General features: G+C 36.7%; 1 protein-coding gene across 1 annotated transcript in view; it reads left to right on the forward strand.

Annotated features, from left to right (window-relative positions):
• Positions 1–26,101, forward strand: part of LOC101289454 (N-deacetylase and N-sulfotransferase 3) — a 157,520-nt gene that overhangs the window by 42,431 nt on the left and 88,988 nt on the right. Inside the window, exon 3 of the mRNA XM_012531333.3 lies at positions 20,078–20,165. Coding sequence (XP_012386787.1) covers positions 20,078–20,165 — 88 coding nt within the window. The remainder of the gene's footprint in view (positions 1–20,077; positions 20,166–26,101) is intronic.

A 26,101-nucleotide genomic window follows, 5' to 3' on the forward strand; every position in this document is an offset into this window, starting at 1 on the left:
TACATTTTATTAATGTTTTCAATACATGCTTTTAAAGTTAAGGTGGATTTAGTGCTATGAACATAAAATCCCCAAATCACATAAGTCCTCTTGCAAAGGAATACCCCATATTCTGTTTTTAAACTAAATTAAAATTCAGTTTTTTTTGTTTTTCCTGCGGTATGCGGGCCTCTCACTGTTGTGGCCTCTCCCGTTGCGGAGCACAGGCCCCGGACGCACAGGCTCAGCGGCCATGGCTCACGGGCCCAGCTGCTCCGTGGCATGTGGGATCTTCCCGGACCGGGGCACGAACCCATGTCCCCTGCATCGGCAGGCGGACTCTCAACCACTGCGCCACCAGGGAAGCCCTAAAATTCAGTTTTTAATTTCTGCTTAATTTACTTAACCTCTGTGTGCCTCAGTTTCCTTATGTGTGTAATGAATTAATAGTATCTACTTGTTGAATAGATTGAGATAATCCAATAACAATGAGTTGCTGAATAGGTTACATGAGATTGTCCATCCTTAGCACAGAGCCTAGTAAACATTAAGTGCCCATTGCTCAATAAATGTTAGCTTTAATTAGAACTGGCTATAAATGCAGTTTGATGAGAGGTACTTAAAACACCTCCTTCACTACACCAACACCATTGGACCCACTTCCAAATGTATCTTGGGGGTGCTGCTTTGCCTTTTGTTGTTGTTGAAGCATTTATCAGGAATAGGGAGAGAAAAAAGGAACTAGCATTTTTGAAGAACTGTTATGTGTTTTAGGTTAATTATTTGTTTTTATTTGTTTTGCGGGGACTTTTTTGGGTTTTTTTTTTAATTGAAGTATAATTGATTTACAGTGTTGTGTTTCAGGTGTGCAGCAAAGTGATTCCGTTTTATATATATATATATTCTTTTATATGTATATTATTTTTCAGATTCTTTTCACTTATAGGTTATTACAGAATATTGAGTATAGTTCCCTGTGCTATACAGTAGGTCTTTGTTGGTTAACTATTTTATAAGTATATAGTAGTGTGTATGTGTTATTCCCAAACTCCTAATTTATCCCTCCCCAAGGTTGATTATTTGATCTAGTGCTTCCATGAATTGTTTCAATCATTCTTCATTGTGTTCTCATAAAGGAGGTATGATTTTACAAAAAAGTAGACTGTGACTCAGACTTATCAAGGTCATACCGCTTGTAAATGGAAGAGCAGGGGTAAAACCCTGTATGACTAGTCTGGCTCTGTGCCTTTTTAAGTTTTAACTATTCGATCTTACTTCCCCCAACTATCTCCCTATCTTTAGGAACAATAATATATGCAACCTGCTAGGTTTGAGCTGGACTTGTGGCCTAAATGCCACTTTTTGTACCATGGCCTACTGCCAGATTCATAGGCTCAGTCAACATGTTTTTCTCAGTCATTTTGAATATATGATTCCTGGTTTGGGTCATTTTCAAATCTCTCTCAGAAATCTTAATGACCGTGTGACATTTTTGAGAAATGCAAGCATGACAACTTCTGTAGTATGTTGGCTTTTTTAAGAGCCATTACATTAAACAGAAATTATAAAAGTAAATTATGATAAGCCTGCAATAATAACAAAACCCTCATTCAGGTAAATCATACAAACTCACTTTTAACTCTAGAAGATAGACACCTAATGCTACACTAAAACAAACAAAGGTCAACTGCCTTTTTAACAGTTCCTAGAAATTTTTTTCTTAGCAACCCTGCATGGAAAATCGATTATACATTCTTTAAAGCAACTCATATAAAAATCAGGCTGTGGAAAATAATGATTGCTTCTTAACACTGGAATAAAGTTTGCTATAGATTTGCTGCAGAATTAAGGTTCTGTATTTTCTGAAATCTTTATTGCCAGTAGTGGACCATATCCAAAGTCTTCTGCAATAATACTTTGAGCTCTCTCAGAAATTCACCACTTCAAGAAAACTCCAAAATAAAATTTTTAAAAAGTCTGTTAGAAAAGTTTAGACAACAGTCCAGAACTACCGAAGAAATTTAGAATTCATATATAATCTTCAACAGATATGAAGGTGGGAAAAGTACTAATAGAAACTGTTCTGGTGCTATAATTGAAAGTAGTTATATAGTCCCTGAAAATAATAAATGGATGTGATAATATAGGGAAAGCCAGGGAACCAGCATAACACACAGAGTGATAAGTGAGTGAAAAAAGCATTGCAGCCTTTTGTTGGTAACGTTGTTTAATCCAGGATCCTACTCCCACTCACACTGATGCTCTTGGTTCCTGTCAACAACTTCGTACATGCGCCACCCTTGTTGTTTTCTGCTCTGCCCCCCTATAAATTTTTTAGAGGAATAAACAACAGATATATAACATGGCCTTGTGAGAAAACCAGAACATAAAGCCATGAAATGAAGAATTTCACTCTGTCAACCTGTTCAGCTTTCCCTACGAGTTCAATTACTGTATTGGCTTTTATCTGTTCCACTGAGCATTTACTGAGAACATCGGCTATTATGGACTACCACCTAGATACTTGGCCATACTGCTACTTCGCATTTATCTGAAATCCTTTCAGGGATTTCAACAGAGACTTTTATTCTGTTCCATAGCACTACCATCTGTAGGAAAGTTTGATTTTACTTGAATGAGATAGTGAGTAGTCACTTATTTTCTCAGGAACGTACTCTTCCTCTACTGTGGCTATTTCTAAAAATTTCTGTGACTTTCTCGTGACTTTTTCATACCCATAACTCCTCTGTTCCTTTCATACAATGTACTTAATATTTCAATTTGAGCCTCTTGGAATCAAGTCTCATTCCAAGAGCTTGTTTAAAATCTGAGCTATTTTTAATTTATGAGTAGTTGAGGGAATTTCTCTTTTCACTGAGTTATGAAGTAAAGACTGAGATTCAAACAATGTAGTAAAATCTTTTCAAAGTTCTCCTTTGATTCATTGACGTGATCCAGATCCTCATGTGTGCATCTCCCTAGAAACTCTCATTTTAGGAGATTTTTTTCAGTACCCCAACATCTTAAAACTTAGTCATTCAGACACCACCCACCCGCCCTCTGACACCTTCTTCCTGATTGAAAGAGGCATTTATGTATATGAGTCACCTCCTGCCAGCTTCACAGGAATTACATAAAAGCAATCTGCCTACCAGCTTGGCCTGAGGACAGAAAATCACATTTCATGTCAATGTGAAAGACAGTCTTGCTTGTGGAAAATCACAATAGAGGACTTTTAAGACCTTGACTCTCAGGATATCAAGCCTTAATCTATACTCTGTACTATAAATGAGTGAACTTATAAATGCTTTACTTTCATCAGTTTGGTCTAAGCTTCTTCCATTTTAAATGCTTTTTTTGTGATAGATAAGTGAAAGGCTAATTCATACGCAAGAAAGATTACATAAATATATACACATACACACACAGAAAGGGAGGGAGAGAATATAGATCAATAAATAAACATACAAACAAAACACACTATGTTTCCTCAGCAATACAAAAATATTAGTGTGGGAAGATTTAAAAGACATGGTTTGTGACAGGAAAGTCTGTTTCATAGTCTTAAAAAAAATTTAAAGACTTTTCTGTATAAGATATTATACTTGGAAAGCATATTAGTCAAGATATTTTTCATTTTCTTGTTTCTAGACAAGACAGCTTATACCATATGGAATTATGGGTTTAAATCCCCTATTCTGCCTCTTATTTGCTGTGTGGGTTTAGCAAGTCACTTCACATATCTGAGCCTTACTTGCCTTAAATTTAAAGTGGCAATAATAGTGCTTACCCTGACTCTCTTAAGTTGTTGTAAAGGTCGGGTGAGATGATAAGTGAAAGCTTTTTGAGAATTATAAGCAATAATACAAATGTAAAGTTATATTATCTTTATCTCAGACTCAGAATTGCAGCATTCTAGTATCTTCAGTCATTATTCTCTTGGTGGCACAAAATACACAGTGCCAGTTCAGTCTTTCTCTCTTTTGTATCCTTTGTAGTTTTTGGCATTTCTCAGGGGTGGTGATGGGACCCTGAGTTGGCTGCAGTTGTGAGGATCAGTAGAAAGGCTGGGAAAGTCATAATAACCCTTTCTAGCTGATAGAGGATCCTGGGAGGTCCCATGTATTCCATATTCTCTTCCTTTCTTTCTTACCAGCCCACCCCTACCCCGCATTCACAAATTCATGGAACCTCAAAGAAAGTGCCATTGAGGCTATCCAGACACCCTACCGTAATATCTCAGAGTATGCATTTCTCTCAGCCATGAGTAGCCCTAATCAATTCCATGCCATCCTAGGAATTCAGTGTGTGACAGCAATCAGAAACTTTTGTTTGCTGAAGAGTAAGCAGAATTATTTTCTCCTGCAGAAATGGTTACTCCTTTGCTATAAAAATATGTATTGATACACAGAGCAGTATTTATATTAGACAAAAAAATTAAACAATCTAAATGTACAACAGTAGTATAAAACGGTTCAATAAATTATAGTATATCCATTTGATGTAATATTCAGCATCCATTAAAAATTTTGGTTTTGGATGGTTAATGTGACAGGAGAAAGCTCATGATATACTGTTAAATGGAAAAGGCAAAATTCAAAACTCTGTATTTTTAATCATAATTGATACAGTTCTAATTTTTACTTTATGGCTCTAATTTCACTTATACATCTATATATCTACATATACATAGGTATATGTAGTTATTGGTAAAAATGGGACGGGATTACATCATAATATTAATTTATCCTGAGAGGTAGATTTATTAGTGATTTTAATTTTTTTTTAATTAGAAAAAGATGTGATATTTTAAAGATAATCACTGACACGTAGAATTGTGAATTAGCCTGCTAAATATATTCAAAGTTTTGGAACACTTAAGTACCATTTTTCAATAATCAGACCATTTCTGACAGTACACATCTATGTTCTTAGGGTTCTTAGATTGGAGGAGACCAGTAAATAATACCTCTGCACGTGGCAGTGATCAATTACCTCCTCCATGGCCAAAGTAGTTTGCATATCAGAGAGTGTTTGCTTGCCCAGAATACATGTGGTTTTCTGAATTTGGTACTGGAATATTGATTTAGATTATTATGATTAGATTTTAGATATTATTACAGCATTTTAGACATGTTGCACATAAAGGATAAAGCATTTTAGACATGTTGCACATAAAGTATTATTTTATATCATTTTATATAAATGTTCATAGGAATAATAGACTATATAAGTTATAAATAGAATAATGATGAATAAAAACATTCTAGCAATGAAGAGTTTAACAAAAAGGATATGATTTAAGAATATTACTGAGCAAAGAAAAGAATATTACTGAGTATTCAAGCTTCCTGCACAAAAGCATATTTTGAAAAGACAGAAATAATGGGTGAATATATAACATTGTTCTCATAGACACTCCCAAAATCTGTTTCATAAAAGCAATGTAAAACATAAGAAATATTACTACTTAACTTTATAAATTATTATCTAGAAATAAACTTCCCTCTTCACTATACATAGTCATGATATTAGTAGCTGCCATCTGTTTCAATATATCTTTTATGTGTTTTAATGTTTATTTCCAGAACATTGAATAAATATGTAAAATGCCAAGTCAAGCCTGCAAAATCAGAGCTAATTCAATAATTTGAGTCAATGTATTGTAGTTGATTTAGAGGTTAGTTAACAGGTACTGAATTTGCTTCCGAGGTCTAATCATAGGATAGATTGTTTGGGTTTCTTCCTATTAAATATTGTAAATGTAAATTTAAAAAAACAATCTAGAATCACAAAGTAAAGTTCAAGTGTAGTTTGGGGATTTTATTTTCAGGGAGATAAAAAGAAAAAATTTCTAACTTTAAGAATAAAGCAGTGAACACACAAGAAATGATTTTAAGATGGATTTTTGAATACATATTTTCACCATTGAAAGGAGGAAAATAAGAGAATGAAATGAAGTAAGATGGATGAAGAAGAAAGATAAGATCCAAGGGGAAGGAAAGATAGGAAGATCCAACGAGAATATTCAGCTGAGTAGAAGAAATAAGCAAGAAGAAGGGGAGAAAGAAGGGTAGGAGGATACTGAAGGTAAATAAAATGAGGGGAAAAAACCTTCAAGAAATAAATGAGATCTCAAGATGATGTAGTACGAAGACCCTGAACTCACCTCCTTTCATGGGCACACCAAAATTACAACTACTTACAGAGCAACTATCTATAGAACAACCTGAAGAGTAGCAGAAAAGATCTTCCACAACTGAAGATATAAAGAAGGAGCTACAACAGGATGGGTAGGAAGGGCAGAGATGCTATCTAGTCAAGACCCACACCCCCTGGTTGATGACCCACAAACAGGAGTTCCTCCCCTCCCCAAGGAGTGAGAGGTCTGAGCCCCATATCAAGCTCCCCAGCCCAGGGGTCCTGCACTATGAAGACAAGCCCTTAGAAAGTCAGACTTTGAAAACCAGCAGAGCTTACATTCAGGAGAGCCAAAGATCTATAGGATAATGAGACTCTGTGTTTAAAGGACATGCACAAAGGGCACCCACAAAATCTCACACAGTCCAAGTCCCAGTGTTGAGGCAGTAATTTGAGAAGTGCCTGGGTCAGAACCACTGGCTGATATTGGAGAGCCTCCCAGAGAGGCAAAAGGCAGCTGAGACTCCCCATGAGACTCTGGCAACAGCCGTCTTTGAGATGTCATTGTACAGTGCTGACACGGGCACTGGCAAGCGCCGTTTTGGAATCCACCTTCTAGCCCATTATCATGGGAAACTTGCCCTGTCCACCAGCAGGGCCTTGGCAACCAGCTGGGCCAGGAACCAGCTCCACCTACCAGCATAGCCACGATAGTTGGCCCTGATACAACAGAAGGGCACACATACAGCCCACATAGGAGACACCTCTGTAACATCTATCTTAGGTGACCAGCAGGGAACTTTCTGCTGGTCCCCATAACATGTCTGGTACATAAGGCTACTTCACTGAGATTGGAAGACATAACACCACTATCTAATACATAGAAAAAAATCCCAGAGAATTATACAAAATGAGGAGATGAAGGAATATGTTCCATATGATGGAACAAGACAAAATCCCAGGTAAAAACATTAACCAAAATGGAGATAAGCAATATACCCAATAAAGAGCTCAAGGTAATGATCATAAAGATGCTCACTGATCTCAGGAGAAGAATGGATGAACACAGTGAAAACCACAAGAAAGAATTAGAAAATATAAGAAAGAACCCATCAGAGCTGAAGAATACAATAAATGGGATGAAAAATATACTAGAGGATATCAACAGTAGATTAGACGATACAGAAGAACAGATCAGCAATCTGAAAGACAGAGTAGTGGAAATCACCCAAGCTGAACAGAAAAGAGAAAAAAATTGTTTTCATAAGAATGGCTTAAGAGACTTCTGGGACAATATCAAGCATATTAACATTCACATTATAGGGTCCCAGAAGAAGAAGAGATGAGAAGACAGCAGAAAACGTTTTTTAAGAAAAAATAGCTGGGGACTTCCCTGGTGTCCAGTGGTTAAGAATTCACCTTCCAATGCAGGGGACATGGGTTCGATCCCTGGTTGGGGAACTAAGATCCCACATGCCATGAAGCAACTAAGCCTGTGCGCTCTAGAGTCCGCACACCACAACTGGAGAGCCTGCATGCCACAACTACTGAGCCCATATGCTCTGGAGCCCACACGCCACAACTAGAGAGGATCCTGCGCACCACAACCAGAGAGAAGCCTGCGTGCCGCAACAAAGAGCCCGTGCACCGCAGTGAAAGATCCCACATGCCTCAGTGAAGATCCCACAACTAAGACCCAATGCAGCCAAATAAATAAATATTAAAGAAAAAAAAGAAAGGAAAAATAGCTGAAAATATCCCTAACCCTGGGAAGGAAATAGACATCCAGTTTCAAAAAGCACAGAGAGTCCCCAAGAAGATGAAGTCAAAGAGGTCCACACCAATACACATTTTAACTAAAATTAAAGAGAGAATCTTAAAATCAGCATGAGAAAAAACAACTAGTTATGTACAAGGAAACTGCCCTAAGACCATGAGCTGACTTTTCAGCAGATGCTTTGCAGGCTAGAAGAGAGTGGCATGATAATTCAAAATGCCAAAAGGAAAAAACCTACAACCAAGAATATTCTAACCATTAAGGTTAAAGTTCACAGTTGAAGGAGACAAAGTGTTTTACAGATGAGCAAATGCTGAAAGAGTTCATCACTGCTAAACTGGCCTTACAAGAAATGTTAAAGGCACTTTACTGTGCAGAAAAGAAAAAGCCACAACTAGAAATAAGAAAAGTATGAAAGGAAAAATCTGATTGATAAAAGCAAACATAGCGATAACATCTACGCGTGGAACAACTCCTACGGAGCACCTACTGAACGCTGGCAGAAGACCTCAGACCTCCCAAAAGGCAAGGAACCCCCCACGTACCTGGTTAGGGCAAAAGAAAAAACTAAACAGAGACAAAAGGATAGGGACGGGTCCTGCACCAGCGGGAGAGAGCTGTGAAGGAGGAAAAGTGTCCACACACTAGGAAGCCCCTTCGCGGGTGGAGACTTCGGGAGGCGGAGTGGGGGAGCTTGGGAGCCGCGGAGGAGAGCACAGCAACAGGGGTGCGGAGGGCAAAGCGGACAGATTCCAGCGCAGAGGATCGGGCCGACCGGAACTCACCAGCCGAGAGGCTTTTCTGCTCGCCCGCCGGGGCGGGCGGGACTGGGAGCTGAGGCTCCGGCTTTTGTCGGAGCGCCGGGAGAGGACTGAGGTTGGCGGCGTGAACACAGCCTGCAGGGCGTTAGTGCACCGCGGCTAGCCGGGAGAGAGTCCGGGGAAAAGTCTGGACCTGCCGAAGAGGCAAGAGACTTTTACGTCCCTCTTTGTTTCCTGGTGCACGAGGAGAGGGGATTGGGAACGCTGCTTGAGAGAGCTCCAGGGACGGGCGCGAGCCGCGGCTAAAAGTGCGGAGCCCAGAGACGGACATGAGATGCTAAGGCCGCTGCTGCCGCCACCAGGAGGCCTGTGTGCGAACACAGGTCACTAGCCACACGCCCTTCCGGGGAGCCTGTGCAGCCCGCCACTGCCAGGGTCCCGGGATCCAGGGACAACTCGCCCGGGAGATCGCGCGGCGCGCCTCAGGCTACAACGTCACGCCGGCCTCTGCCGCTGCAGGCCCGCCCCACACTCCGTGACCCTCCCTACCCCCCGGCCTGAGTGAGCCAGAGCCTCCGAATCAGCGGCTCCTTTAACCCCGTCCTGTCTGAGCAAAGAACAGACGCCCTCCGGCGACCTACACGCACAGGCGGGGCCAAATCCAAAGCTGAGCCCCTGGGAGCTGTGAGAACAAAGAAGAGAAAGGGAAATCTCTCCCAGCAGCCTCAGAAGCAGCGGATTAAAGCTCCACAATCAACTTGATATACCCTGCATCTGTGGAATACCTGAATAGTCAACGAATCATCCCAAATTAAGGAGCCCTGTGGATGAAAGGCTCTTGGTGCTGCAGCCAGGAGTCAGTGCTGTGCCTCTGAGGTGGGAGAGCCAACTTCAGGACACTGGTCCACAAGAGGCCTCCCAGCTGCACATAATATCAAACAGCAAAAATCTCCGAGAGATCTCCATCTCAACGCCAGCACCCAGCTTCACTCAACGACCAGCAAGCTACAGTGCTGGACATCCTATGCCAAACAACTAGCAAGACAGGAACACAACCCCACCCATTAGCAGAGAGGCTGCCCAAAATCATAATAAGTCCACAGACACCCCAAAACACACCACCAGACGTGGACCTGCCCATCAGAAAGACAAGATCCAGCCTCATCCACCAGAACACAGGCACTAGTACCCTCCACCAGGAAGCCGACACAACCCACTGAACCAACCTTAGCCACTGGGGACAGACACAAAAAACAACAGGAACTACGAACCTTCAGCCTGCAAAAAAGGAGACCACAAACACAGTAAGATAAGCAAAATGAAAAGACAGAAAAACACACAGCAGATGAAGGAGCAAGATAAAAACCCACCAGACCTAACAAATGAAGAGGAAATAGGCAGTCTACCTGAAAAAGAATTCAGAATAATGATAGTAAGGTTGATCCGAAATCTTGGAGATAGAATGGACAATAGAATGGACAAAATGCAAGAATCAGTTAACAAGGACCTAGAAGAACTAAAGATGAAACAAGCAACGATGAACAACACAATAAATGAAATTAAAAGTACTCTAGATGGGATCAATAGCAGAATAACTGAGGCAGAAGAACGGATAAGTGACCTGGAAGATAAAATAGTGGAAATAACTACTGCAGAGCAGAATAAAGAAAAAAGAATGAAAAGAACTGAGGACAGTCTCAGAGACCTCTGGGACAACATTAAACGCACCAACATTCGAATTATAGGGGTTCCAGAAGAAGAAGAGAAAAAGAAAGGGACTGAGAAAATATTTGAAGAGATTATAGTTGAAAACTTCCCTAATATGGGAAAGGAAATAGTTAATCAAGTCCAGGAAGCACAGAGAGTCCCATACAGGATAAATCCAAGGAGAAATACGCCAAGACACATATTAATCAAACTGTCAAAAATTAAATACAAAGAAAACATATTAAAAGCAGCAAGGGAAAAACAACAAATAACACACAAGGGAATCCCCATAAGGTTAACAGCTGATCTTTCAGCAGAAACTCTGCAAGCCAGAAGGGAGTGGCAGGACATATTCAAAGTGTTGAAGGAGAAAAATCTGCAACCAAGATTACTCTACCCAGCAAGGATCTCATTCAGATTTGATGGAGAAATTAAAACCTTTACAGACAAGCAAAAGCTGAGAGAGTTCAGCACCACCAAACCAGCTCTACAACAACTGCTAAAGGAACTTCTCTAGGCAAGAAACACAAAAGAAGGAAAAGACCTACAATAACAAACCCCAAACAATTAAGAAAATGGGAATGGGAACACACATATCGAAAATTACCTTAAATGTAAATGGACTAAATGCTCCCACCAAAAGACACAGATTGGCTGAATGGATACAAAAACAAGACCCATATATTTGCTGTCTACAAGAGACCCACTTCAGACCTAGAGACACATACAGACTGAAAGTAAGGGGATGGAAAAAGGTATTTCATGCAAATGGAAACCAAAAGAAAGCTGGAGTAGCAATTCTCATATAAGTTATATATATATATATATATGTAGTTTGCTTGAGTGCAGTGTTTTTTGTTTTCTGTACTGAATTCATTAGCATGGGTCGGTATAAAATTTAGCATAGGTCAATATGTAATTTGTAAACTAATAAGGTCTTAAAAGTGAGGAATTAAGTCTTTTAAATTTAATTATTTATTGTAAAGAGCAGAATAGCATACATAAACAGGTGCCTAAGGAAAACTTGTATTCTAATATGGAACTCTCATGAACACCTTTTTTTTTTTCTTCTAACGGTATGATAGTAGGCCATTTGATTATTTTTATGGCTTTAACTTTACAACAATGAAATATTCGTAAATTTTAAAAAGTATTTTTCTTTATTTGATGCGGGTGGGATACTGGAGAAATGAAAGGTCAAACATCTATTGAGGAATCCATACTTGTCTATATATTGTGTACTTTTATTTCAAGAACTGATTTAAAATTCCTAAAAGGATGCTATAATAAGTTATTATGCCATTTTACAGACTGAATTAAGTGAATTTCAGGGAGGTATGAAACTTGCCTAAGGCTATCCAGCTACCAAGCGGTAGAAGTGAGAATTAAATCCAGGTATACCTATAAAAAAAAAAAAAAAAAAAAGAAGGCGAGGGCAGCACCAGGGTATGGGGTTGTTAGTTTTATAGGGGTGAGTAATTTCATACGCTGATGAGTGGGAGGAGTATTCCAGCTATTTTGGGGAAGGGGTGGGGATTTCTAGGAATTGAGCCACCGCCCACTTTTTGACCTTTATGGTCATCCTTGGAACGGTCCTGGCACCTGTGGGTGTGTCGCTTAGCTTGCTGATGTGTTACAATGAGTGTATACTGAGGCTCAAGGTCTAGTGGAAGTAGACTCGTCCGCCATCTTGGACCTATTTTGTTCTAATCAGTTTATGTTGTGTCCTTGGGCTATGTAATTCTTTTAAAGGTTGTGCCCTGCCCCCTTTCCTCCTGTTTCATATTGAATATATAATATTTACCAGAGTATGTTTTAATAATTAATACATGATATATTGTATAATTAATTTATATATCATATATATAATGATATCTATAGGTATTTGTTCTAATAAGTCATTAAAAATAAATGAATATTCTTTTTCTTTCATTAAAAAAAAAAAGCAAACATAGCAAAGGTAGTGGATTAATCACATGTAAACTAGTAGGAAGGTTAAAAGACAAAAGTAGTAAAATGATCTATATCTACAATAATCTATATCTACAATAATTAAAGGATACATAAAATAAAAAGATGTAAAATATGACATCAAAAACATAAAATCTGGGTGGGGGTGGTGTAAAAATATAAGGCTGTTAGAAGGTGTTTGAGCTTAAGAGATCATCAGCTTAAAATAAGCATACATAAATGTTGTTATATATAAACCTCATGGTAACCACAAACCAAAAACCTATAATAGATACATAAAAAATAAGGAGAAAGGAATCCAAACATAACACTAACAATAGTCATCAAATCATAAGGGAAGAGGGCAAGAGAAGAAGAAAAGAACAAAGAACTACAAAAAAATAGAAAACAATAAAAAATGGCAATAAATACATACCTATCAATAATTGCTTTAAATGTAAAGGGACTAAATGCTCCAATCAAAGGATATAGAGTTGAATGGATTAAAAAACAAGACCCAAATATATATGCCTACAAGAGACTCATTTCAGATTTAAAACACAGACTGTCAGTGAGGGAATGAAAAAAGATATTCCATGCAAATGGAAACAAAATGAAAGCTGGGATTGCAATACTTATATTAGACAAAATAGAGTTTTGAACAAAGACTGTAACAAGAGACAAAGAAGGGCTTACATAATGATAAAGGGATCAATCCAACAAAAAGCTATAACACTTGTAAGTATATATGCAAACACCTGTAAGTATATAGAAGCACCTAAATACATAAAGCATATGTTAACAGACATAAAGGAAGAAATTGACAGTAACACAATAATAGTAGGGGACAATGGACAGATCATCCAGACAGAAAATCACTAAGGAAACACTGGCCTTAAATGATACATTAGATAAAATTGACATAATAGATATATATATAGAACATTCCATCCAAAAGCAGAATACACATTCTTTTCAAGAGCACATGGAACTTTCTGTAGAATAGATCACATGCTAGGCCACAAAAAAAGTCTCAGTAAATTTAAGAAAATTGAAATCGTAGCAAGCATTCTGACCACAATACTGAGACTAGAAATCAACTAAAAGAAAAAAACCACAAAAAATAAAAATGTGAATGCTAAACAATATGCTACTAAACAACCAATGGGTCATTGAAGAAATCAAAGAGGAAATTTAAAAATACTTGAAATAAATGAAAATGGAATCGCAGCGTTCCAAAATCTATGGGAAGCAGCAGAACAGTTCTAACAGGGAAGTTTATAGAGATATAGGCTTACCCCAGGAACAAGAAAATCTCAAATAAACAATCTAACCTTACACCTAAAGGAACTAGGAAAAGAAGAACAAACAAAACCCAACATCAGTAAAAGGAAGGAAATAATAAAGATCTGAGTAGAAATAAATGAAATAGAGACTAAAAAAACAACAGAAAAAAATCAGTGAAACTAATAGCTGGTTTTTGGAAAAGATAAACAAAATTGATGAACCTTAGCTACACTCATCAAGAATAAAAGAGAGAAGGCCCAAATAAATCAGAAATAAAAGAGGAGAAGGTACAACTGGCATCACAGAAATACAAAGGATCCTAAGAGATTACTAGGAACAGCTATATGCCAACAAATTGGGCAAACTATTAGAAATGGATATATTCCTAGAAATGTATAATCTCACAGATTGAATCAGGAAGAAATAGAAAATCTGAACAGAATAGTAATGAAATTGAATCAGTAATCCAAAAAATTCCAATAAAAAAATTTCCAGGACCAGACGACTTCACAGGTGAATTCTACCAAACATTTAAAGAAGAGGTAACATCTCTTTCGAACTATTCCAAAAAACTGAAGAGGAGAGAACACTTCTAAATTCATTCTATGAGGCCAGCATCAACCTGATACCAAAACCTGACAAAGACACCACAAAAAAAGGAATATTACAGGTCAGTATCACTGATGAACATAGATGCAAAAATCTTCAAAAAGTATTAGCAAACAAAATTTAGCAATACATTAAAAAGATCATACACCATGATCAAGCAGGATTTTTTTGTGTGTGTGTGGTACACGGGCCTCTCACTGTTGTGTCCTCTCCCATTGCGGAGCACAGGCTCCGGACGCGCAGGCTCAGCGGTCATGGCTCACAGGCCTAGCCGCTCTGCGGCATGTGGGATCTTCCCGGACCAGGGCACGAACCTGTGTCCCCTGCATCGGCAGGCGGACTCTCAACCCCTGTGCCACCAGGGAAGCCCAATCAAGCGGGATTTTTACCAGGGATGGAAGGATGGTTCAAAATCCACAAATCAATCAATGTTATACACCACATTAACAAAATCAAGGATAAAAATCACATAATCATCTCACTAGATGCCAAAAAAACTTCTGACAAAATTCAACATCCATTTATGATAAAAACTCTCAACAAAGTGGTTATAGAGGGAATGTACCTCAACATAATCAAGGCCGTATATGACAAACCCACAGCCAACATCAGAACCAACCGTGAAGAGTTAAAAACTTTTCCTCTAAGATCAGGAACAAGACAAAGATATGCCCCTCTCACAACATAGTATCAGAAGTCTGAGCCACAGCAATTAGACAAAAAAAAGGAATAAAACGAATCCAAATTGGAAAGGAAGAAGCAAAACTGTCACTGTTTGATACTTTATATAGAAACCCCTGAAGGCTCCACCAAAAAAACTATTATAACTAATAAATGAATTCAAAAAAGTTTCAGGATACAAAATCAGTGCAAAAATCAGTTGCATTTCTAGACCCTAGTAATGAACTATCAGAGAAATTAAGAAAAGGATTCCCTTTACAATTGCATCAAAAAGAATAAAATACCTAGGAGTAAACCTAACCAAGAAGGCAAAAGTCTTGTACTCCAAAGCCTAAGATATTGATGAAAGAAATTAAAGATTACACAAACAAATGGAAGGATATACTGTGCTCATGGATTGGAAGAATTAATATTGTTAAAATCTCCAGAGTACCCAAGGCAATCTACAGATTCAGTGCAAATCCTATCAAAAAACCAATGACATTTTTCACAGAACTAGAACAAATAACTAAAATTTGCGTGGAATTACAAAAGACCCCAAATAACCAAAACAATTTTGAGAAAGAACAGAGCTGAAGGTATCATGCTCCCTGATTTCATGCAAATCATGTAGTCCTACAAAGCTACAGTAATCAAAATATTATGGTACTGGCACAAAAACAGACACATAGAACAATGGAACAGAATAGAGAACACAGAAATAAACCACACTTAGATGGTCAATTAATCTATGACAAAGGAGACAAGAATATAAAATGGGGAATAGACAGCCTCTTTAATAAATGGTGCTTGGAAAACTATATGCAAAAGGATCAAACTGGAGCACTTTCTCATACCATATACAGAAATAAACTCAATATGGATTAAAGACTTAAATGTAAGACCTGAAACCATAAAACTTCTAGAAAAAAACATAGGCAGTACTTTCTTTGACATCAGTCTTAACAATATTTTTTGGATGTATCTCCTCAGGCAAGGAAAACAAACATAAAAAGAAACAAGTAGTACTATATCAAACCAAAAGCTTTTTGAAGAAAACCATCAACAAAATGAAAAGGCAGACTACTGAATGGTAGAAGATATTTGTAAATAACATATCCAATAAGGGTTTGATATCCAAAATATATAAAAAATTCATGAAACTCAATACCATACCAAAAAAAACCCCAATCCATTTAAAAATGGGAAGAGGATCTGAATAGACATTATTCCAAAGAAGACATACAGATGGCCAACAGACACATGAAAAGATGTCTGTCAGAATAGCTACCATCAAAATGACAAGAAATAGCAAGTGCTAGAGAGGATATGGAGAAAAGGGAACCCTCATATACTATTGGTGGGATTGTAAATTGGTGCAGCCACTATGGAAAACAGTATGAAGCTTCCTCAAAAACTTAAAAATAGAACTACCATATCATCCAGCAATTTCACTTCTGAGTATTTACCCAAAGAAAACAAAAACACTAATTCAAAAACATATGTGCAAAAGACCACCCTCAGAATGGGAGAACATATTTGCAAACGAAGCAACTGACAAAGGGTTAATCTCCAAAATATACAAGCAGCTCACGCAGCTCAATATCAAAAAAACAACCCAATCCAAAAATGGACAGAAGACCTAAATAGACATTTCTCCAAAGAAGATATACAGATTGCCAACAACCACATGAAAGGATGGTCAACATCACTAACCATTAGAGAAATGCAAATCAAAACTACAATGAGGTATCACCTCACACTGGTCAGAATGGCCATCATCAAAAAATTTACAAACAATAAATGCTGGAGAGGGGGTGGAGAAAAGGGAACCCTCTTGCACTGTTGGTGGGAATGTTCTCCACTATGGAGAACAGTTAAAAAAAAAACTAAAAAACTAAAAACTAAAAATAGTTTTAGTTTTTAGTTTTTTAGGTTCCTTAAAAAACTAAAAATAGAACTACCATACAACCCAGCAGTTCCACTACTGGGCATATACACTGAGAAAACCATAATTCAAAAAGTGTCATGTACCACAATATTCATTGAAGCTCTATTTACAACAGTCAGGATGTGGAAGCAACCTAAGTGTCCATTGACAGATGAATGGATAAAGAAGATGTGGCACGTATATACGATGGAATGTTACTCAGCCATAAAAAGAAACAAAATTGAGTTATTTGTAGTGAGGTGGATGGACCTAGAGTCTGTCATACAGAGTGAAGTAAGTCAGAAAGAGAAAAACAAGTACCATATGCTAACACATATATATGGAATCTAAGAAAACAAAATGGTTCTGAAGAACCTAGGGGCAGGACAAGAATAAAGACGCAGATGTAGAGAATGGACTCGAGGACACGGGGAGAGGGAAGGGTAAGCTGGGACGAAGTGAGAGAGTGGCATTGACATTTATACACTACCAAGTGTAAAACAGATAGCTAGTGGGAAGCAGCCACGTAGCACAGGGAGATCAGCTCAGTGCTTTGTGACCACCTAGAGAGATGGGATAGGAAGGGTGGGAGGGAGACGCAAGAGGGAGGGGATATGGGGATATATGTATATGTATAGCTGATTCACTTTGTTATACAGCAGAAACTAACACAACACTGTAAAGTAATTATACTCCAATAAAGATGTTAAAATAAATAAATAAAATAATTTTTAAAAATATGTGCACCCCTATGTTCATTGTAGTATTATTTTAATAGCCAAGATATGGAAGCAACCTAAGGTCCATTGATGGATGAATGGATAAAGAAGAGTGGTATGTATATACAGTAGAATATTAGCCGTAAAAAAGAGTGAAATCTTGCCATGGAACAGCATGGATGGATCTAGAGAGTATTATGCTAAGTGAAGTAAATAGACAGAGAAAGATAAATTCCATATGATCTCACTTATACATAGAGTCTAAAAAACAAAACAAACAAACAAAACAAAATGTAAACAGACTCGTAGATACTAAGAACAAATGGGTGGTTGCCAAAGGGCAGGGGTGTGGGGGAAATGAGTGAAATACGTGAGGGAGATTAAGAAGTACAAACTTCTGATTATAAAATAAGTCATGGGGATGTAATTTTCGCATAAGGAATATGGCCAGTAATACTGTAACAACTTTGTGTGGGGACAGATGGTTGCTAGACTTCAGGTGTTGATCATTTCATAGTATAAATGTCAAATCACTATTTTATACTCCTGAAGCTAACATAATATTGTATGCCAACTATATTTCAATTAAAAAAATAAGTAGATGAGATATATATAATATACAGATATAGATATACAGATATAGATAATTATAGATATAATTATCAGTAATATATAATTATATACATATAATTATATTAATATATAATATATTGCTGATAATATTTTTTTAATCTTTATTGGAGTATAGTTGCTTTACAATGTTGTGTTAGCTTCTACTGCACAGAAAAATGAATCAGCCATACATATACATATATCCCCTCCCTTTTGGATTTCCCTCCCAGTTAGGACACCACAGTGCATTAAGTAGAGTTCCCTGTGCTATACAGTATGTTCTCATCAGCTGTCTATTTTATACATAGTATCAATAGTGTATATGTGTCAATCCCAATCTCCCAGTTCCTCCCACCCTACCCCTTTCCCCCATGGTATCCATATATTTGTTCTCTACGTCTGTGTCTCTATTTCTGCTTGGCAAATAAGGTCATCTATACCATTTTTCTAGATTCCACGTATATGCGTTAATATACAATATTTGTTTTTCTCTTTCTGACTTACTTCACTCTGTATGACACTCTAGGTCCATCCATGTCTCTACAAATTACCCAGTTTTGTTCCTTTTTATGGCTGCATAGTATTCCATTGTATATATGTACCACATCTTCTTCATCCATTTTACGCCACTTTTAAAAAAATTTATCAAGAACTCCCATATATATTATCTCTTTAATATTCCTCATCATAATTCTATGAGTTAGATAATTGTCTCGACTTTAATAAATGAAGGGAAAAGTTCAGAGAGATGATATGTATTATCTATCAATAACAACAACCATATTAGGAGTAGTAATAGTAGCAGCATCAATAATAGAGGGATGGCAACTAATAACTGTTGAACACATACAATCATGAGAGGGTCTCTGAATAATATGTATATCTGTTTATACCCAAAAAAACATTGAGACTGTGAACATGATGGGGCAGAGCTTCCAGATATCAGCTACACTATTAAGAAAAGATTTTGCTGTGGATCCAGCAGTACTATGGAAGGGTGGGGAAAGATTTGGTGTGGTAGAGTAAAAAGAGTACCTAATATGGAATCAGGTGATCTATATCCTTAACCTTGGATCTACCACTGATTTTATCTTTGAAAATGGGCAAGTCATTTCTCCTTAGTTTCTTCATCTATAAAAGAAATGTTGACTAAGATCCTTTACAGATCTACCATATAGTGTTACTTTTTGCCTTACTGAGGTGGGCACTCAACTACCAGAGTCTGGGGGAGGGGGAGAGAGGAATACAAGAATGTGAACTTAAATAAGAATGAGAAAGAAAAGGAGGACAAGGAGAAGAAAAGGAGTCTATTAAATACTCATAGCATGAAAAATACTTTATAGGATATAACAATTAAAACTCTGATTCAAAATAGCTTTACCTGTCATTAGTAGGGGGTTTTATCTGTTTTTCAGTGGAAGGGCAAATTACAGATTTACTTCACCATGATATCCATTTTTGAAGAATAATCACTATCTTTGGGGAATCTAAGACTTAAAGATTGAAAAGTCTTGTATTTTGAAGACCAAAGATATATCTGAAAAACAACAATCTGTTTCTTTCAATATATGTTCTTGCATAGTTTCACTTAAACAGAATGTCCTTCTTTTGACAACTGGTGAACTACGTCCCTGAGGGGTAAAGGGAGATGTATTTTATGTACTAGATACTACTTCCTTTGATACATGAAGAATAAACTTTTCATTTAACTTCCTTTTTCTAGCTGGCATTTTTTGCTGATTTATTGCAGCTAAAGGATAAATATAAGTATGTATTTATGTAATCTCAGAAGCTTCTTGCTAGTTGTAAGGTGGTAAAGAAACTACTTTCCATCATTTAATTCTCTCATGTCTAAAGGAGTAGTTTTACCTTTTGAATGCTAAAGGAAGATATCTTCTCAAGGCCATGCTCTACCTGATATATTTTTAAAAATTATGTATTTCAGGCCCTGCTTGATACTCAGAATCTTTTGCGTGCACAAATCACAAATTTTACGTTCAACCTGGGATTTTCAGGGAAATTTTACCATACAGGTAAGAAAAAGGAGATTAACTATTCTCATTAAAGCCTCTCTGACCACTCTTTTTAAAATTATGACCCCTCTTCTTCACACCTTCCCGTATTCCCTGTGTCTCTCCCCTACTTTATTTTCTTCATATTATTCAGTTTCATTTAACCTATTATTTTTTCACCTTTACAAAATGTTAATAGTTGGAAAGTTTATTCACCATATTATTATTTAATGGGCTTTTTTTCTACTGAACTATAATTTACATATATAAAACTGCATAAGTAATAGGTATAGTGCTCAATGAATTTTCACAAAGTGTACAGAGCTCCATAACCAGCATGCAGATCAAGAATGAGATACTTCCAGAAACTCACACACCCCCTCCCTTGTGCTGCCTTAGTCACTAGCTTCCCTCAAAGAAAACCACTATCCTAACTTCTAATATCATAAATTAGTTTGCCTGGCTTTGAGATGTGTATAAAAGGAATCATATAGTATGGACTCTTCTACATACAGCTTGTTTTGTTCAACATTATTTTGGTTTTGCAGACATCATTGTGTATAGTTGTAATTTTTTCATCGTCATTGTTCTGTAGTATTCCATTTTTTGAATTTACCAGAATTTCTTTATTCCATTCCTCCAATGTGGATGGTTGGGTTGTTTCCAGTCTTTGGCTTTTTTTTGCATAGTTGTGTTAAGAACATTTTTGTACCTGTCCTTCAGAGGACATATGTATTCTTTTCTGTTGGTTATCAACCAGGAGTAGAATTGCTAGTTACGTGGTACATTTATGATCAGCTTTAGTAGAAAATGCCAAACAGATTTTCGGAGTGGTTGTACCAGTTTTTATTTCCAACAGTATGTAAGTTTTCCTGTTGCTCTACATTCTCACCAGTATTTAATATTATTTGTCTTTTTAACTTTAGCCTTTCTGGTGGGCAGTAGAGATATCATATTATGTATGACTTAAATGTACATTTCACTAAGTAGTGAAACTGAGCTTCTTTCATATATTTATTGACCATTTGGATATCTTCTCTTTTGAAATACCTCAGTGGTTTTTTTTTATTGAGTTGTCTGCTTTTACTTATTGATTTGTAGAAATTCGTTATATACTCTTAATGAGCCCTTTGTCCCTTATCTGTGTTGCAAATACTTTCTCCTAATGTGTGGTTTATCTTTTTTACATTCCTGGTATTTTTTGATGAACAAACATCTTAATGTAGTCCAATTTATCTTTTTTTTTCCTTTTTTGTGTCTTTTTAAAGACATCTCTGCATGCCACAAGATCATGAAAATATGTTCCTACATGCTTAAAATGTATCTATCTGAGATCCATCTGGAATTGATTTTTGTGTATGTGTGAGATATGGGCCAAGATACCTTCTTTTTTTCCATAAACATGTCAAGTTGGTACCAAGTATTGAAAAGACCATCCTTTTCTCACTGTTCCATGGTATCATCATTGTCACAAATTAGATGACCATATATATGTGCACTCTGTTTCTGTACTTTCCTGTCCATTGGTTCCATTTGTGTCATCATACTGTCTTATTTACTGTAACTTTATAATTAATTTTAATATCTGCTATTGTAAGTCCTCTAAGTTTGTTCATCTTCTTCAAGATTGCCTTGGCAATTCTTGGTCCTTTGCATTTTTATGTAAATTTTAAAATCAGCTTACCAATATCTACAAAGAACCTCAAATTTTTATTTAAATTTTTTAAAATTTTATTTAAATTTAAAACCTTTAATTTTTATTTAAATTACATTAAATCTATTAATTAGTTTGGGGAGAATTGCTATCCTAAATATCGAGTCTTCCTATTCTTGAACACATTTAGGTCCTCGTTAACTACACTTGATACAACTTTATTGTTTTTATATTAATTCCTTGGTGGGGTTTTTGATGCAATAGTAAATGGTGTCTTTTTTTAAAGTTTTCCATTTCTCTTTTGATAGTATAATAATAATAATATAATTGATTTTGTGTACTGATCTTGTATTAAGCAACCTTGCTACATTCACTTATTAATTTTATAGTTTATAGATTCTTTTGGATTTTCTACCTATTCAGTCATATAATTTTTGAATAGTAAAAATTTTATTTCTTCCTTTCTAAGCTTTATGAATTCTTTTCTTTTCCTTGCCTATTGCACTAGCTTGGATCTCCCATAAACATTAAAGATGGTGATAGTAACACTCATATCTTGTTCCTGACCTCAGGGGAAATCCTTCAGTAGTTTTCTTCCTGTTCTTGAGGGGCATTCTTTCAATGGACAGTTTTATAGAAAGTCTTTATTAGCTTAAGAAAGCTCCCTTCTATTCCTAGATTTCTAATGTTTTATTATGAATGGATGTTGAATGTACTTTATTTTTAAATTATCTGTTGTCTTTCTTCCCTTACTAAAATGAACACTCTACAAAGGCTTTACTGCTGTAACACCAGCAAGTAGGACAGTGCCTATTGAAAAAAAAATGAATTAATGAATAAATGATTGAATGAAAATAAAGTTACCTTTATTTTAACTATTAGTATTTATATGGAACAAGGTCAGAGAATAAAATTTGACCATGTTGTGTTATGAAAGAAAATCACTCTAAATATTAAGAATAATTAAAACTTTTTCCCAAACATAATAGAAATATAATAAAGCACTCCTGGCAACTCAGTTTTTTGCCCAGTGATGAATGCTAAAGAATGACTGTAGCCAGTGGCTCTCCTTCATTCTTGTTTCTGAAAGATTTGACCTCTTTCCTTACTTGGGTACTTCCCACAGCTCACAGTAGGTATATCCTCTCTCTAAGCCAGGAACAGTAGAACACAGGAGGAATCTAAGGAAAAGGCTTGAACGAGTTTTGTTGTCTGTATAAGACCTGCAAGCTTCCACAAAAACTTAGCTAGACTTGTCTAAAACCAGTAAAATCAGTTTTCAATGGGAACAGATATAAAATTTAATACTCTGAATCCTTCAAAAATTAAATATTGTAAAGTTGAATTGAATTACACAGCCTTCCTTTCTAAATGAGTAACTCCTTTTTCTATTAAAAATTCTATTTTATTCAGTCTTTAAGGGAAGGAGAAAAACAGCACTGTCATACTAGTAAGACTTCATTTCAGGAGAGGGTTTCATCTTGTTTGATGTACTTTACCTTTTGAAAGATTTGTGCATTTTGTGAGAAATAGACAGATGAAAGAATAAAAATTATAGTTCCCTTTTAGTGAGCAGCGCCATATTCTAGGTACTTAGCTAAGCACTTTTCATGTACCTTTTCATTGAATCCTAGGAGTTAAGGAATGTGTTACCTTGTTTTCTAGATAATAACATAGAAACTTAGAGGGGCCCAAGGTCATATAGCTACTTAAGTGTCAAAAAATACTCTTAACTTAAGGTCAGTCAGAGCCCAAGTCTTATGTATTAGGGAAAAAAAATGGGTTTTTATCATTTAATTGGCAATCCTTGATTAAGGAAGCTGAATGGCAAAAGGTTCCTTCCCCTTATCTATAGGTTCTTTAGGTTTGTATAGTTTCCCAAATCACTGAGAACCGATAGTATTTGTAAATTCTATCACAGAATTAATTAACAATGTGAAGAGCAATGTTACATGAATTAGTAAATGCTAATCTTATTTCTAAACTCCACATTTGGTCAGTGAATGATGGTTAAGGGTCCTGAATTTAGAGTTGTGTAATCTGGGTTAGATTTCAGGTTCTGAATTCAGGTTCTATCCCAGTATTCCCAGTGACTTGTGACAAATTACTTTGCCTCTCCAAATATCAATTTCCTTATCTATAAAATGGCGTAAGCAGTAGCCCCTAGCGCATAGGGTTGTAGTGAGAGTTAAATGAGACTATACTTGAAAAACACTTAAGACAGTCTCAATCAATAATGGTTTTTAATATAATATCAGAGTAGGAAATACTACAGATAAAATACTGAAGAGACATGTTATTTAAATAGATATATAATAAAATAATAATTTGCATTAACTATAAAATTTCAGTGTAGTTTTGTAACAACTTAAGAAATGACACTTAAAATTGAGGAATTTGACTTCTAGTTCTTCTCTCTCCAGTTCTGGCAAAAGTGTGTAAAGTGGAGGAATAAGGGAGTAGCAAGAGGCCAGCACAATCCAACCATGAATAACTATGTTTCACCTTTTTTATCATGATGTTTAAAGTGTTAGGCAACAGACACTTGTTCTCAATATAATTAATTCTGATGTAAAACATCCCCAAAGTAGGATTAAAGGAAATCAGATAAGAGAGAGTTATAAAGAAAAAAGGAAAGGCATACAATTATGCCTACTATGATTTTATATGTCTGTCGGAGGGCAGACATTGTTTGTCTGACTCTTGCATGATTAAAATATATGAATATTTTAATAGCAGATTTCACCATGATATTCAGGAAAGGACACCAAATACCTGAGCAGTCTTTCCAAAGAATTCTGAAATCTGTTGTGCTGTCCTCATAAATAAACTTTGGGTAAAGGCCAACTAGAAAAATGAATAAAGATATAAGAAGAAGGATGCAGGGAAAGATAGGAGTTATAGGAGACGGGAAATAGAGATTAAAGGTAGTAGGAAGGATGACTTTTCATAAACTAGGAAATCTCAGCTCACTTTTCCCAGGGGAGGTGGAAATCAGAAATGAACTGATTACTGGGAAACCCCAAGAGACATCTGCCTATTTTCAGTATGGGAAAGTAAAACTGCAACAAGTAACTGACTGTAATCTTAACTAATATGGTGTCCTGAGGACATACAAAATGTTAAACAAGAGGAGAGTATGTAAGTAGAGATGTTTAATTGCAGGGAAACCAAATGACATAATCCTTATGTAAAAACAAAACAACAACAACAAAAAAAACCCAACATGTATTTAAGCATCACCAGTCGCACATAGCTAATATTTCTTTACCAGGGCCGCCTTATTTATCACCTGAAAGGTAGCAGGACGCAAGACTTCGCCATGATTGGGGTCATCAGATATTCTAAGCCTCTACCTCCATTTTCCTATTCCTTTGCATTCCTCTCTGGATGGCTTCCCAGAGCTGTAAGATAATCACTCAGAAGCCCCAAGAATGCTCGATGTGGGTGACTCGTTTATCAGGCCAGTCAGTTAATATAATGGCTTGATCAGTTCTTACATTCTTTTTTTTTTTTTTTTGCGGTACGCGGACCTCTCACTGTCACTGTTGTGGCCTCCTCCATTGCGGAGCACACGCTCCGGCCGCGCAGGATCAGCGGCCATGGCTCACGGGCCCAGCCGCTCCGCGGCATGTGGGATCTTCCCGGACCGGGGCACGAACCCGTGTCCCCTACATCGGCAGGCGGACTCTCAACCGCTGCGCCACCAGGGAAGCCCCGTTCTTACATTCTTAAATACAGTGTCCCCTCTGCCACATAACACTCATGTCAGTGCCCCCCCCCCATACAGTATTATAGTGAAAAAAAAAAAAAACCTCACAGAGACATGTAGAAGAACAGGAGCAAGAAATACAGGAGGGAAAGACATGGGCATTTTAGGTTACCCAGTATGTGCCAGGACTGTGTAGACACTTCCTCCCAAATAGAATAAGATAGGTATTGCTATCCGTAAGTTTTGCCTACATGAATACCAATATTAAAGGGGTTATGTGACTTGCCCACAATCACACAACTCAAATGTGTTGGAAACTACAAATAAACTAAAAATTTCTGACTCAAAAGGCTATACTTATTCAACTATACTGTGGTAACATGAGTGTATGATGAAGAGGAAAAAATAAGGGAAATAAAACAGATTCAAGTTAAAGATGCCCTTTACAGAGAGAGAAAAAGTTCCTTCATATCAGCAGAGTATTGCTACTTAAGTATATGAAAGTGAAATTGAAGACTTTCCTTGTTGAAAGATTATTTTATTCCACTCAGTCTATGTCCCTAATTCTGTTCTTCCTGCATACAGTGGAGC

Source organism: Orcinus orca, chromosome 4 (assembly GCF_937001465.1).
Source record: "Orcinus orca chromosome 4, mOrcOrc1.1, whole genome shotgun sequence".
Taxonomy (NCBI): Eukaryota; Metazoa; Chordata; class Mammalia; order Artiodactyla; family Delphinidae; genus Orcinus; species Orcinus orca.